The 15492-nt window shown below is 42.5% G+C and overlaps 1 protein-coding gene and 1 long non-coding RNA gene across 6 annotated transcripts in view; one reads left to right on the top strand and one right to left on the bottom strand.

Annotated features, from left to right (window-relative positions):
- Positions 1-6804, top strand: part of CAMK2A (calcium/calmodulin dependent protein kinase II alpha) — a gene marked incomplete at its 3' end in the record, with an annotated part of 113104 nt that extends 106300 nt beyond the window's left edge. For all 4 annotated transcript variants that reach the window (XR_014522271.1, XR_014522272.1, XM_083488415.1 and 1 more), the window contains one exon: positions 384-6804. Coding sequence is in view for 2 of the 4 variants with exons in the window: in XM_083488415.1 (XP_083344541.1) it covers positions 384-387 (4 nt within the window). The remainder of the gene's footprint in view (positions 1-383) is intronic.
- LOC310699913 overlaps positions 1-11156 on the bottom strand; it is a 34322-nt gene extending 23166 nt beyond the window's left edge. The window contains exons 1-2 of one of the 2 annotated variants that reach the window (XR_014522292.1): positions 10376-11156; positions 7527-7593 (exon numbers count right to left, since the gene is read on the bottom strand). This is a non-coding gene — a long non-coding RNA (uncharacterized lncRNA). The remainder of the gene's footprint in view (positions 1-7526; positions 7594-10375) is intronic. The other variant, XR_014522293.1, reaches the window with a different exon arrangement.
- Between the last annotated feature and the right edge of the window lie 4336 nt (positions 11157-15492).

Here is a 15492-nt window from a genome sequence, read left to right as displayed (position 1 = left end):
CAGGCATGTCTTCCCCCAAAGGGTCCTGGTCACTGTAGCTCTGTGAGGGGTCTCCTACCCAACTCTCAACACCCTTAATGAATGACAGTTCCCAGGATTCTCTGGGGCGAAGCCATGACATCAAAGAATGCTTTCAGTGTACAGTGTGGGTGTGACCGAATGTTTTACATTCTCCTGGACATCTCTTGTCCACTTGTGCTCTTCACTCCTTCACCCCTGCCCCGCCACAAAGCTTGAGAGGTGGATGCCAGCTGGAGGACAAGGCTTCACAAATAGAAAAGAGTAATTATTTGGGGTGGGGGTGGCTGGGGTTGGGGGGAGAACCAGATGGGAAGGTCACCATTTTGGTGGAGTAAAAAGCCGTTTCCTTTTGTGTTTTTCAGCTGAAGCATCAGCCCCTCAGGCCAGGTTTCTCACTGCCTCACTACAAAGGGAAGATCCCTGCTATCCTTTACCTAGGGAACTTGGCTGCTGCTGCTGACTCTCCTCCTTGGTTCTTGCTGGAATTCCTTTCACACACAGAGCTCCTCACCAAAATAAACCAAGAATTTAATAGACTTTTTCTCCTTCTGTTTCACACGCTCTGCGTTTTGCCACTTTGTGCCATTGTAGTAGAACAGGGCAAGACACCCTATTGCATGAAAAAGCTTTTCTGTGGTTAACAGGAGAAACCCAATGTGGGGGGTAGCCTTCAGCCACTACTGCCCACAGATCTCATGGAACCACCCTGGTTCAGTACTTAAAATTAACTGTGTTCCTAACAAGGACATGGTTTATTTTGGTCTCTTTGCTGTTTTCCACTAAGTCTTAAGGGGCCTGAGAGAAAGGGGAGCATGTTCCAGTGCAGAATCAGAAGCCACCTCCTTGCAATGGCAGATTGATGCCCATCCACACAATGCAAAGTTCTTGCTCGATTATGATCTCAGCCAAAATCAAAAATACTTTTATACTGCCCTGCGTTACCTAAATTCCAGATCGATAAGCATACATGCAACGCAAGATTCTTGCTTGATCATGACCTCAATCATTTTATTTATTTTTAAATATTTCTATGCCACCATTCATTATTTAAATCCGGAGCAGTTCACACTGCACCGCTGTCACTCATCTACATCTACAGCTTCTGTTCTGTGTGAAGTTAAAACCTTACAAATATCAGCCTATATTCATTAAAGCCTAGTAAAATTCTGCTGGGATGAATATGGTTTTATGGCGCATAAAATGCAGAATCCATTTCTCTTCCCAGAGAACGTAACTTTTTGTGTGCCTGGACCAATTGAGGTTCATGACAATTCCTTTCTCTTTTCAGAACGTGCATGAAATGAAACTGTTAACACTATATTGGCATTATAATGTGTCTAAGAGCACATAAATAAATGAAATGATAGGTTGGAAATTCAGCATGGCAGCAGGGTATTTTTCACCTTATTTGTAATGCAGTGATATAGTTGAGGCAGTTTCTGCCACTATCCAGCACACCATAGGAACTTCCTTTATTCAGCTTAGTAAGGATCTCCTAGATGTTTCATTGTGCTTAGAATTCAGTTTTCTTTGAACTGGCCTTTTGCTCCTTTCTGGCAGGATTTTGAGTCATGTTTTTCCCCCTCTGTCCCTTCAAGACTTAGAGTCACCATTAAGAGGAAGAGGGGAGGCTGAACCTTTTTAGTCCCACAATTTCCCACATACACACTTCAGGCAATTTGACAGCATTGAAGATGTGGGCACTATGGAAACAGAACTGCCCCTTCAATTTGACATAAAAATAGAGGCCAACACTTTCCAGCAAAGACAGCGAATGCAAGCTTTACTAATGACACTTTGAGGCGTTTTGATTATGCTTTCAACAAACAAAATGAAACCTTTCGCTATCTCTTGTACTTTGAGCGCATGCCTTTTTATATGAAAAACAAACAAACAAAACCCTTCCGTGCTATTTCGTAAATGGATTTTGAGTATTTGCTAAAATGGATCTTTATGTAATACCTAGAAATATCAATTGTTTGGGTTTGTGGCTGATTTTTAATGAAGTTGGGATGGGGTGGGTGGGGCTTAATATGTTATTGTTTACATTTGGAGTTGACTTTGTGGCAAATTGTTCTTGAAAGTGCAAAAGGGCACAATAAGCTGGACATGTGGGCAGGATTTCTGATGTGGGCTTCTGGCACATCTCAGAGTGCTTTACGCCATAATAGGACTCCTTGTGGTCGTGTACTCTCTATATGCCATGAGAAAGGTTTGGCAATCAGAATCACACATCTTAATGAAAGGAACCCAATGGAGAGACTGAAGAAACTTCCAAACTGGGGTCAAACGACAGCATCTGCTTTTAAAAACACTGGCGTCATCTTCAAGGAATGCAGGAATGGGTTCTTCACAAGCCAGAATGTCCCTGACCCCATTGTTGTTTTGATGGCATATGGAGGGGCTGAAAGATCTTCTATTTTTGGCATCACCTTCTTGCCTTCTAGTACAGGTATGGGAAGTGTGATGGTTGTTAATTTTTTGGCAGTCTTTCCGTTTCTTGTTATCTTTTATTTTTTTGAAACTTTAACAGTCTTTACTCTTTGATGTGAGATTAACTACCGTGCACTTCTACTACCAAGGGAACTTATAAATGGCACTTTCTTCATTTGCATGACATTTAACTTTATAGACAGCTACGTGTACTTCAAAGCAAACAAACATGCTTGTTTGGGGACAGTAACAACAACAACAACAGCAACAACAACAGTGGGGGAAACTCTCTGTGTAAATTTTGAATGGTGTGATTTTGCCTTTTCCGTGGTTTGAAGTGCTTAGCTTTCCATCTTGTAAGGCAGGGCAGACATCTGTCAATATAAAGCCAAGTTTTGCAAAGTGCAAGAATAACTTCCCATTGGAGATGAGGGGGGAAAGTGACTAAGGGGGAAGGAGGGCCGTTTGACAGGATCTGATTTGCCTAAACAGGAGTTTGCTTTTTACTCAGAAGGGGCTGTCAGTGTACCATTTTCCAATTTCTAACAGAAAAAGTATAACGTGATTGAATCATTGGAGTTTTTTTGATGCTCAACTGAATACAAAAAATTATACTGAGGTGAGAAGGGCTTTCATATCAGGGGGGCTTGCCATAAAAATATAGACCTGAGGACCTGTTTGCATTTCCCCACTCAAATTACTTGGATTTCAGTCAATTTGTTTCATTTTTGTTTCATTATCCTCACCTACTAGTGGCATTTAAAACATACATGGCAGCTCATCTTTACATATCTATAACTACAGGCCTAATTTTTCAGCTGCCAGTGTTCACATGTCTTGATCTTACATTGGACTTCAATGAAGTTCTCTCCTTTTGAGTTGAGCAGCACTGAAATTTCCTGACCACTGAACTATTTTTGACCCATTTCTCTGTGAAAACCTCTGCTCAGGTGATGAATCTGATAAACCTTGATAGCCTGGCTTGTCTGGGCTGTACCCATTGCACCGGGCTTTTGCTTCCAGTGTATTATGATGAGTACTTCAGGAATGAGGAGGCCCTTCCTTCCTGTTTCCCAAGCACACATTCTGTCAAGCATTAGCTGCTTTGACTGTGTTTCTTTGGGCAACATTAATACTATCTCCTGCATTGAATTTATATTTCGTAATTTCTGGCATCCTTTCCAAACATAAACCTCAACATTTCAAAGAGAAGGGGAGTCTGTCCTAGCAGAGCCTGACTTCTCTCAAGTCTTCCAGTAAAGAGGGGAACCTGACAGGTGACAAGGCATCCAATCCATCCCATTACAATTTTGCCCAAAACATCTGATTAAGCACCTGCACTTTAAGGAGGGGCCTCCTACCATGAAGTTATTTTCAAGGCCCTCTCATGTATTCTTCGCCCTGATTAGCACTGGCATTTCTGAAACCCTGTTTTGACCATGAAAGCAATTGTACCCAGATTTTGATCCATTGTCTGTACCTCCCCAAACCCCACCTTTACTCTTCCGTATCAGTGGCATAATACCTAGAGAGAAACCAGTTCACCTTTCCTGGCTTCCACAATAAAGGACGCTTGCATTTTCTCTGCCATCATGGAGGCCCACTGGCCTATGAATCCTAATCACTTCTGGAGCACATAGCCTGGGGACTTCTTCCAAGTGCAATTCTGGTTCCATAGGCTACAGATGTCAGTAAGGCAGTACATGTTCCACAGAAATGCATGTAGCAAACTCACAAGCAGCATCAAGGGGCTGGGATTTTGAAGGCATGGTAAAGGGAAAGGAATGCTTTACGTCTTTCTGCCCCAAAGCCACCCCACCTCCCCGTCCTCCCCACAATAGGGTTGAAGTGCTTTAGGAGGGTAAACGCTCCTGGAATTCCCACAAAGGTGAAACAGTTTTGTGTGTCGTGTTGGTGGGTGGAACCCAACAAAACACCTGGCAGGGCATGGGTTAAGCATTCCATTCCTCCTCTTAGTACAACACTCAAAACTGTAGACTCCTGAAGCTGCTTTTCATTATAAACATTAGCAGAGCTTCACTGTGTGCATTTGTGTGTAATGTAACACAGAATCAGAGAACCAGAGAGTTGGAAGGGACCTCGAGGGTCACCTATTCCAACCCCCTGCAAGACAATGTGTAGTTTGCCCCTCAGTTTTAGGCTGTGAGGCAGATTTCAGATGGTGAAAGGTACAAATATAACTGGAATTTCCTCTCTAGTATGTGGTAGGCTGTTAGCAGCATCTGTTTGAGCACAAAACAAGATCATGGCTCCATATGAGCTTTATGAAGTCCAGCAAGAAGGGATGCTGTTGGAAAATGTGCTTTGACTATTAATCACCATCACTGTCATTATCAGCCAAGTCAAATGTTCAGTGGCAGCCTAGTGATATGATCCAGGAGGAAACACCAGTTAAAAATCCTAAAGTTGTGCCTGGACAGGCCTATTTTGTCATGGTTTGTCCTGGGGAGGAAGTGTTGCAAATGGCTCACACTTTTATCTTACAATCTGTCCAAATAATGTGACACCGGGTTTTGCTGGTACCCGTGCTAACCTTTCCCACCACAATGCCCTTTGCTAATGTTTATTCAAACATCTTGTTCTTTCCCTGATCCAGAGCATTGTCCTGGACCTCCTCTTTCATTAGCGTAGCCCTGCCTTTTTAACCACAACTGCAAGCTTTCATGCATTTCAACCCATTCCCCATAGAAACCTCACAAACACCTCCTGCTACCCTTTGTGGAAGTGGAATAGAGGGGCTTTCCCACAGCACAACCTCAGCTTCTACACAACCCCACAAAAATATTTCAATTCCTCAACACCTTTGGCATCCCACATCAAAGTTATTGGTGCATGAAGGGCTGCACATCTATATAGCTATATTTGTGCTTATTTTATAAAATAAAAATATCCCTCGTCTACGGTCTTGAACAGAAAGAAACCATGGATGTATAGGAAAGCAGTGAAGAGCAATAAAAGGCACAATAACCAGGAAGGAGAGGGACAAACTAACCTGACTTGGACATTACTCCTCATAACAATCTAGAACCAGGATTAAGGTGTGCTGCATTTATTGGCATTTTCTACAGCTGCACAGGAGTAATCTCCATATTTCGTTACTTTCAAGATGAATCGGGATGTACCTGTATCAGGGACAGTTTATGCCTATTGAATTGGGCAAGGTGGGGGGAAACTGGGCTACCTCATCTAGCATTCTACCACTGATGTGAAAACAACTGCAAAGTTAGCCTGCTCCTTGCTGAAGTCTAGTCATCTTACCTACTTCACAACTGATCCCAGAAATTAATTTCCAGCTAGAGATGAAGTTAGCAGTAGGGAAGGACCACGGCTTAGTAGCAGAGCATCTGCTTTGCCTGCAGGAGTTCTCAGGTTTGATTTCCAGGTAGGGCTTGGAATGGTTCCTGCCTGGAACCCTGGAGAGCAGCTGGCAGTCAGTATAAGTGAAGTTAGATGGAGCAAGGATCTGACTCAGTAAGAGGCAGCTTCCTAGGTTCCTATGTGTGACAGAATGATTCCTAGGAAACCCTTTCCACTGTACATTACAGCTGCCAATGTGCTGGTGGAACGAAAAAATAAATATATTCAAATATACTCCAGATAGATGAGCAAAGCCTTATATGTTCAGACTTTGCTTCCTACCTAACTGAGAATACCAGTTGTCTTTTCTCCTTCAGTTATGCCACATGTTCTCCTTTTTGTTAAGATGGCTTCCCTTCCTCCTCCTTAGTTCTTGCATGGCTGCAAATCAGCCACTTTTTGTCCTGCTCCCTGCCCCTTTTTGGTAAGGGAAAATCCGCGAGAAGGCAAAGTTTGGTATTTTTGGGTTTTTTTCTACTGTTGCACAATTTTTTGGCTTTTGTAACATTTGGGGGGAGAAGCTGGAAAAGTGGTTTGAGAAGAAAGTATAAATGTATATAAGAAGATATATATAAAGATATAAATATATATGCATATAAATATATGAAATCTCTATGGAAATATTTATTTCACATGAATGCAAAAAAAAAAAAAATCACAAAAAAGAAGGGAAGGGGAAAAAAGCAGCTTTGTAATGTAATCAAACAAAACAGTCAGGGAGCGCCCCTCTCATGTTTGTTAACTTGATGTGACTGGAATATTCCAAAATCCTTCAGTATCTTTTGTAAGTGAATCAGACCTGTAAAGCGGTGTGACTGTGTTGGATTCATTGTTCCAGTTTTTTGAAGCTGTGGCTGTGAACAAAATGATCACTGCTAAAATTTTATGCTATATTTTTGGGGTGGGGGAGATGGGGATTGTCAGTTTTATTCTTGGTGTTTCAAGTGCAATAAAATAGCTACAAACTCTTGAGTATGGAAAATGCTGATTGTCACTAAATGACTCCGACTCTATTTTACTTTCTATTTCATTGTGATGCTTCTGTCTTTAAGGGGTATCATATCTGGAATACAACACTCAGGGACAGAGCAGAAAGGAGGACTGAAAGTTCTCTTCCTCTTTGGTGACTTAGGGCCTGTCTTCTACTCCTCAGGTGCTTTTTCCTGGTTGGGATGTTTCCTTCAATTGTGATTATGCTTCTTGATATACTTGGATGGAAAGAGGGGTGGTGGTTTAGAAACCTCTGGAGGTTTATTGTAAGGAGGTCCCTTGGAGGCTTATGACTTTAAAATATACACAAGTTGGGTGTCCACTAAAATTCTGACCCTTGTTTTCTTTTCACACAGAGATCTAGCTTGCCCTCTCTCACTTCTGAGGGAATAATAAAAATAACAGCAATACTACACCACCTCTGCTGCTGCCGCTGCTGCTACGACTACTGTCTTACATCTTCCCCTTTCTCACACAGAGCACGGGGTGTCTAACAAAATCTAAAAGCCACAACATTAAAACAAAAATCTAAAATGCAATATTCATCAGCACTATTTGATCAAGGCTGACCTGCTGGCCATGTCTTTCTTCATTCCACACTGAAATCCCTACTCACAGGAATCTGATAGGGATCCTTTAAGAAAAGGGAGCAATGGAGGCTGGTCCAGTAGTGTGAATGGGGCCCTACCTGACTTCTTACTTACATTCATTCCAAGGGGTGACACTGCCTCATCAGCCTCTTCCTTAGCCTCAGTGTTGTCCCTTGCAGATCTGAGAAAGGAGGATGGAGACAAAATTAGAATGGCCTATCCTTGGCTCTGCCTCCTGTGGGTCTCCCTGCCTTCTGCGGTACCAGTCTCAATGGGCAATAGCCACCACAGCCCGTAAGCAGCAACCTATGGAGGGGAACAGGTTTCCCATCCCTGTGCCAGCATAATCAATACCATAGCCTTTAGAAATGCTGAAAACTGAGCAAGGCTCTAGCGGCTAACTGTGTAGGAAGTATAGAAGGGTTGCCACACCATCTGCTGGTAATTGCAGGCATGCCTGCATTCTTCTTAGTGTTTCCTTTCATATTCTCTTGGGCCCATCCAGACATCTTGTTTACTGTGCATTCATTCATTGGTGTTGGCGCAGTTATACTCAAAACCGTTTTCTATCATCTTTGCCCCTACAACCATTTCAAGACAAACATCTTGCTTTGTTTCCTGTCACTGTGTGTCCTGTAGTTTCCTGGAAAAATACTGTAACATTTATACCACAAATGTTTGAGGGCTTTTTGTATTCATTGTGCCATAATGCAAGAGTGTCTCTCCAAAGGGCAATACAGTGGACGCTCGGGTTGCGAACGTGATCCGTGTGGGATGCACATTTGCAACCCCCAGCATCCGCAACCCGCAGTGGCGCGTCTGCGCACGCGCGGGTTGCAATTCGGCGCTTCTGCGCATGCATGACTGCCGAAACCCGGAAGCAACCCGTTCTGGTACTTCTGGGTTTCGGCGGTCCGTAACCCAAAAAAACGCAACCTGAAGCGTCTGTAACCCGAGGTATGACTGTAATGCAGTGTTGTTCACATTGCAGAGCAACTAGCAAAGTGAAATGATGTGAGGATGGTTCAATAAAAAATTGCTGCTGATGTTGTGTCAGTGACAGGTTGCAGGGTACACCTGCCAAAAACACCAGCCTGGAAGGGCCCTTGAGATTTATACAAAATTTTCATTATGATAGTAAATGATCAGTTGTTTATATAACAGGTCCGCCCCCCCCCCCCAGTAGTGACAAACAAAAATAGTTTTAAAATACAGTCGTACATTGGATCCCAAACGCCTTGGTACTTGGACGTTTTGGCTCCTGGACACTGCAAACCTGGAAGTGAGTGTTCCATTTTTCGAACATTCTTTGGAACCCGAATGTCTGACGGGGCTTCTGCTGCTTCTGATTGGCTGCAGGAGCTTCTGGCATCCAATCAGAATAAGCTACGCTTTGGTTTCTGAATGTTTTGGAAGTTGAACGGACTTCCAGAACGGATTCCGTTCGACTTCCAAGGTACGACTGTATGTCATTTTTAACTACTTTTCATAAAGTAGTTATAATTACCATTCAATTGCATGAAAGGTAGTTTAACCACCGCTCATGATGACTGCTGAATCTGTTCCCCCCTGACCTGTTGGGCAGAGTTCACATCATCCATCAGATATGTGAGCATAGCAGTGCATGTACAGCCCACTGTTACAAGCATGAATCTCTGGATAAGGACCTAGTTAAGCCTTCAGAAACATGTACTGCCTAAATGTCCAAAAGGCATTTTGTAAGGTGAACAGGAAGGTCTTAGAAGCAGTCAGGTGGAAATATATTTAACAGAAAACCTCCATTAATTGGATGATGTTACTGCATAATTGTCAAGGAACAAGATTGTAACATGGATGAAATAATTTCATGAGTGGTTTTTGTTTTTAGAGCGGTTTTAGATAAGGATACCCCTATCTTTATATAGTTCCTATATCCTCTTCCCATATCTACTGCAGTTCACTATGCTTATAGAACTCCTTGTTAAAATATTATGCAGCTATGGAATATATGGAATATTTAGAAATCAGGATTAAAATTAGCCTCTATATTATTTACATCAATAAATTCTATCACTAGGAGGTGCTAAATGACAATGATGTTTTTATTCGGATATCTGGTTAGAAATTAAATCTAGATGAAATTAAATGAATATTGTGTAAATCAAGGCTCTCTGAGTCATACAAGAATGAGGAAAAGCAACCCAACTGCATCTAAGAATATATGTGCCTGAAAAACTAAAATAAAATAGGAGAGTTACTTAATTTCTAAGTAACTCCCAGACTAAAACCAAGACGGCTGAGAAGAAGCAGCTTTGTGAAGGAAAGAGTGAAGAAGAGACTTTTCAACCTGTCCTTGCTCACCTTCACTTTTAAAGGATTTAAGTTTGACCTGTAGCAGGTTAAGTGTGCAACACTATCTCTGCCCACAAGATGTCAGCAGCTCACTGTGAGGAGCAGTTGTAGTAATAGGAACTCTGGGTGGACCATGAGGCACAGCACAGGTTTCTTGGGATTATTTTGTTTTGTATGGTGGAGTTCCCCCTCCTAAAATTCCTGTCTGTGGAAAGCTAGCATCAAAGGAGAAAGGCCATAATCATGTAGGGAGATGGGGGTAGGTTTTTTTTAATGAGATGGGCAATTACACTCGAGGATTCAAAGAGTGTAAATAAAATTTAATACATTAACTGTTCCTACACCGTGTGTGTATATGGGAGAGTTTTAAACTGTGTATATGAACCCTAATATTGCGTTGGGTGAGTGACTGTATCTTGGGAGAGAGCATATTTGCCTGAATGGAAAGAGTCCTTTCTGCACATAATAGAACACATTGAATAGAAAGGGATATTTTGGCCCCCAGCTTCCCCAGCCCTGCAGCCTTAACTGTATGTATACAGCCTGTTGCTGCATTTCAAATAAATACATTTGGGATTGGATTGCTAATTTTTTTAATAGAACATCTAAAAAAGTGAAGGAATTCTCCTCACGTGCATTTTTGTGTTCACCAAGTTTCTTTATTCAGCATGAAGACATGGGCTCCTCTGGCCAATGCTGTGTCCCTTCTCAGGAAACTCCAACTCTCCCCTTCCGGTGCTCTTTTTGCTCTGACCCCTCCAAAATGTCTTCTTCAGATTCCCCAAACAGACAAGGAACATGACAAGAAAGTTCATTGAAAGCCTCTCTAAAGGCCCAGCTGGGAGCTGTGAATGCTGATGGACATGACAGGGCTGCCTGGGGGGGCGGGTGGGGGGGATGCAAGCTTGAATGTTAAATGTGAGGAAAACTTGAGGAGGTATTTACACGCCCACTTCAATAATTTTATTTTCTTAGAACTGGAAGCAGACAGAAAAGAGTCTGGGAAAATTCCCCATACTCAGGCTTTTGTATTGTTCATAGTGCTAAGAGGGAATGAGAGGAGGGAGAGAATCTCACTCTGCCTTGCTAAATACATAATAAATGAGAGAGTACTTTTGAGGTCACTGTGAAGAGAGTTAACTTGCTTTCATCTACTTTGGGAACCCCGTGCATTCCTTGAATCCCTTCCCTAGTCTACATGATTGTAGAGAGATCCTGTATGTATGTAATTTCTCGCTGGCCTGCAAACAAAATATCTTGCCCTATCTTAATAAACAGGCAGCCCTAAAGGCCAAGAGGAAGATTTTACTGGAGAGCCAATCAGAGTACAAGCAAGCACTTCCCTGCACTCTCTTCCTCTGTGTGAGAGACAGGAAGGCCTAAATGGCAGCCTGCAGCTCAGCAGCCTGTGTCTCAGGTGAGGTGTGTGCAAAAAAAACAGAATACTGGCTAATCACTCCCCCCCCCCTTCACAAGAAGTTGAATTACAGAAGGATTTGACAAAATCTGACAAAAGAGGCAGCCAATCAAAATGGACTCAGTTATTATCAAGGCATGAGGCTTGATGTGAGGATTTTTAAAATAAAAAAATCCGATAATTGAAAGCGGTGGCCTGGGGATGTGCATATTGCCCATAAACTGTGGTGATACAGCGGAAGCAAGAAGTTCTCAAAGAACAAAACTGCTCCAAACTGGAGTAACAGAGAAGATCACTCTGAAATGTAAGTGCCAAATTTCTTTTAGTCACATTTAATGTTAAAATACATTTATTATAGTCTTTGTTTTGTTTATGTGATATGTATTTTTATGAAGATTTTAAAGTGCCATTTTATATAGTTAAAAACACTGTTTGGAATTTGTTCCCCGCCAGTGAAAATTCCTTTAATAAGGCATTGCCCAAAGCCCACCAACTAATTTCTTTCTTTGCCACTTTCATTTTGCTGCAATCAAAACCTGCTTTTAGTTTTCAGTCTTCTTCCCTTCCACCTTCCCACAAATACACTCTTTGCTCACTTTGGTACTGTGACCCCAGTGTACATCATATGCAGTTTCCCCCCCACATTTCCCCACTATTACTACAAATCCTAATAGTGCCTTCATTCCAGCTCTCTGGAGACAAAACCCATTAACACCTTGCCATGGCCAGTCAGCAGCTTATGAATACTTATACAAAGGATATTATGTGAGCTTCACAATTTATGATGCCCCACGAAGTCTCTAAGGCTGCAGTCTAGATGAGCCTTTGGCATGATCCAGTAGGGCAGGTGTGGGGGGAAGATTTGGCCCTCCAGATGATGTTGAACCACAACTTCCAGCCCCAAAAAGCATGGCCAGTGGGTGGCGATATTGGGAGTTACATTTCAGCGACATCTGTAGAGTCAAAGATTCCCCACACCTACAGTAGGGCATTACTTAAGACCTCCAGTTTGAAAATGTGCTCAAGAGCTCAAAAAGGTTGGCATCCCTGAATAGTGGAACATGTATATAAAGGTAAAGGAACCCTGACAGTTAAGTCCAGTCGTGAGCAACTCTGGGGTTGCAGCGCTCATCTCGTTTTACTGGCCGAGGGAGCCAGCATGACTAAGCTGCTTCTGGCGAAACCAGAGCAGCGCACAGAAACACCATTTACCTTCCCGCCAGAACAGTACCTATTTATCTACTTGCACTTTGACGTGCTTTCAAACTGCCAGGCTGGCAGGAGCTGGGACCAAGTAATGGGAGCTCAACCCGTTGCTGGGATTCAAACCACCGACCTTCTGATCAGCAAGCCCTAGGCTCAGTGGTTTAGACCACAGCGCCACCCACGTCCCGTGGAACATGTATAGGAAAGTATATTGCACATCAGATTTCTTGGGTACTCACTGTAATCTTAGTAATCTTCATGAGCTGTTAGAGGGTTCTAGTATCAATGGTAGCAGAATGCCTACATGCAACTGAAACTAGAATGGAAATTTGAATTTCTGAGGCTGGCTTCCCACTGAGGAATATAGATAAGGAAATCAGTTTGACTATACAAGCAAAGCTATTTTGCTGATTTTTAAACAACCCCACCATGGCTTTACCTCCTTCAAAATGAAGTAGCTATTCCCTATAAACTATATATTATAAATGAACACAATTATTATAATCTAGCAAAATACTGTAATTCAAACAAACATGTACATCATTCTGCTGTAAACACTACAGTAAAATCCATCCTAACCAAAACAGTGCTGAGGCCCATTGCTGACAGAAATAATAAATTGCTTCTTTTTAATTTACAGCAATAGTTCCCAGAAGAGTTTTCTTTGTTTGGTTGCTAGCTAGTCAGTCCCTTAAAAACATTGTCAAGAAACCTACGTTGCTTCCCTGCATTCTAATAGTGACCTTACATTTCTTTTTGCCTTATTAATGAATGGCACTGGTAAATGCAAGATTTGGTGGGATGGATGAATCAACTGAGCAGCATAGAATCCAATAAATTAGTAATACTAAAAGATTAATTTAAAAACTCCAGCATTAAGAGACCTCATTAAAGAAAAAAAGTAGTCTGAAATAAATGGTTTTTTTACATGCAGTTGTGGAGAAAGTTCTATAACTTGGGGGCCACAACAGAAAAGGCCCTGCATCTTGTACCTGTCTTCTGTACTTAATCTGTGTTTCCCACAAGCCTTCTGGGCTCCATGCAGGTTGAGGAGGATTGGACTGGTTATGACATTTGTACCACATATTGCTTAATCTGAGTTATATTTACATATAGATATATTTGTGCAACATTCCTGTTTTCTGCTTGTGACATACAGCAAGCTTGGTTGAATAGGTTAAGTTCTGGTACTATGAACCTTCTGTGTTGATAGTCCTGGCACTAGGCTGGAGCTGGAGTCTTAGAAGACCTTTGGTCACACATGTTTTAGTTATTCATAGACAAAGGTGGCCATACTTTCTGCGGCAGGGTGGTCAATGTGACCTCTTTTACCCAACCTGGGTGTGCTGGACTGACTGTACAATCTGCACAGACCTGAACATGAAGGAAGTCCCATTAACTTACATATGTACATTGGATGTGATGCTCTGTTCTCTCTTCTTGCCTTTTTGCCAAATGACTTTCCCCATGTAAATGATGACTCTTTGCGTTTGTACTAGCCCTCTGTGTAGCCCTCCTTCCCGTTGAAGAGGGTTGCTCTACTGCTCTACTGCTGTGTGTATCTGTTGATGACGTGGGGTTCCCCACCCTCCATGGAACAATTACCCTAGTCACAGTCAGGTAACAGCAACCATAAACAGAGCACGGGAGTGTGCACTGTTGCTTCTCCACCCTCTCTCCGCAGCATAGCAGTGACATAAGATGTTTGGATGAATTTATTTGACATAGGCGCCAAGCTCTGTAAATGTTTTATGAACATCTTTTCTAGGAGCAAGAGGAAGTGTTAGATCAAGTCAGGACAGCTTGGATTTATTCCCATGAGAATTCAGCTTCTGAGGAAAACTCCCTTACTGTACTAAGGCAACAGATTTTTCACCTCAGTCTTAACTCACCTTCCCCTACCCCATGCTCATCCTCATCCCCAAATTGCCATTTGATGAGGAAGAACTCCCGTCCCTCAGAATAGGGATTTTTTCAAAACACCTGTCCGGAAGGCTTGTCACACTGCTTTGTGATTTGGTTCTGCATGTGAACCAACTCTTGCGGGACGGGGACACACACACACTAGGGTCTGGTCCATACATCTGACATTCTGTTTACTCTGGCTCCAGTGCACTCCCACTACTGGTATTTGAAGGGCATTAGTTACAGTCCATATATCTCCTGAATTTCCCTCAAAAATACTGCTATTTGATGCATTTCCCCATAAACCAGCTTCCATCTGATTTGAAACATAAGCCACAGTCACTTCACCATTAAGCTGAAGGGCGTACATTTGAGTCAACCATTGTACATGTGCAGATGACTGCTTCGTGCATCGGAGTTCTGGGAGTTGCAGTGGCGAGGGACGCTAATAGGAAATGAAGACATCCCACCTCTGTCTGGTGTGTACAGCAACATGCAAGTGTGTGACTTCAAGGGCAGGGAGGGACGACAACCTTGCTGCGTTTTAAGCCAATAATGTGTACATAGCCTTAGCCATGTGCCTTTGCATGGGACCAGTGGAATCTGCAGGAAAATATAATTGAGGATGGGGTGTGGGGAGCAACATGTAATCTGGGAGAGGTGGAGTTTTGTCCCACAAGTTAGATTTCTAAAAGATCAGTAACGGTACATTTCATATTCACACTGCCACCCTGAACACGTTTTCTTTGAAATAAGTCCTATTTATTTGATGGAGTTAACCATGAAGTAAGCATGCCTACCATTACAGCCTGTTTATGATCCTGTTATCATTTGCATGTGAAAAGTGCCTTTGCATTAAGGAACCACAGGGGTCCAGCAACGGAGGCTGGTGGTCCCTGACCTTCCGCCTCCTGGCCCAGCCTATTTATAAGAGCAGTCTCACACAACACTTGTTTGTGTTGCGTAAGAAGGAAACAGCACGTGGGACTCTTCACATCTTAGGTCACAATGGTGACCTGAAATGAATTAGTGATGTGAGAACAATTTGCCCATTGTTAGTAAAATGTAGGACTTCCCTTTCTTGCACTGAGGTTGGGGATGTTCATGAAAAGAAAACTTTGATATGGTGGCATGGCGTGGCATAGCATTTTCCAGGATACATCTGTAATTCTCACTGTACTGTCACATTATGTGCATGATGCACAAGGATGGATTGGTTCA

This window comes from Podarcis liolepis (genome assembly GCF_965112155.1).
Source record: "Podarcis liolepis genome assembly, chromosome: 2".
Lineage (NCBI taxonomy): Eukaryota > Metazoa > Chordata > Lepidosauria > Squamata > Lacertidae > Podarcis > Podarcis liolepis.
The sequence above is the reverse complement of the archived record's forward strand: the minus strand, read 5'-3'. Positions and strand labels throughout refer to the sequence as shown.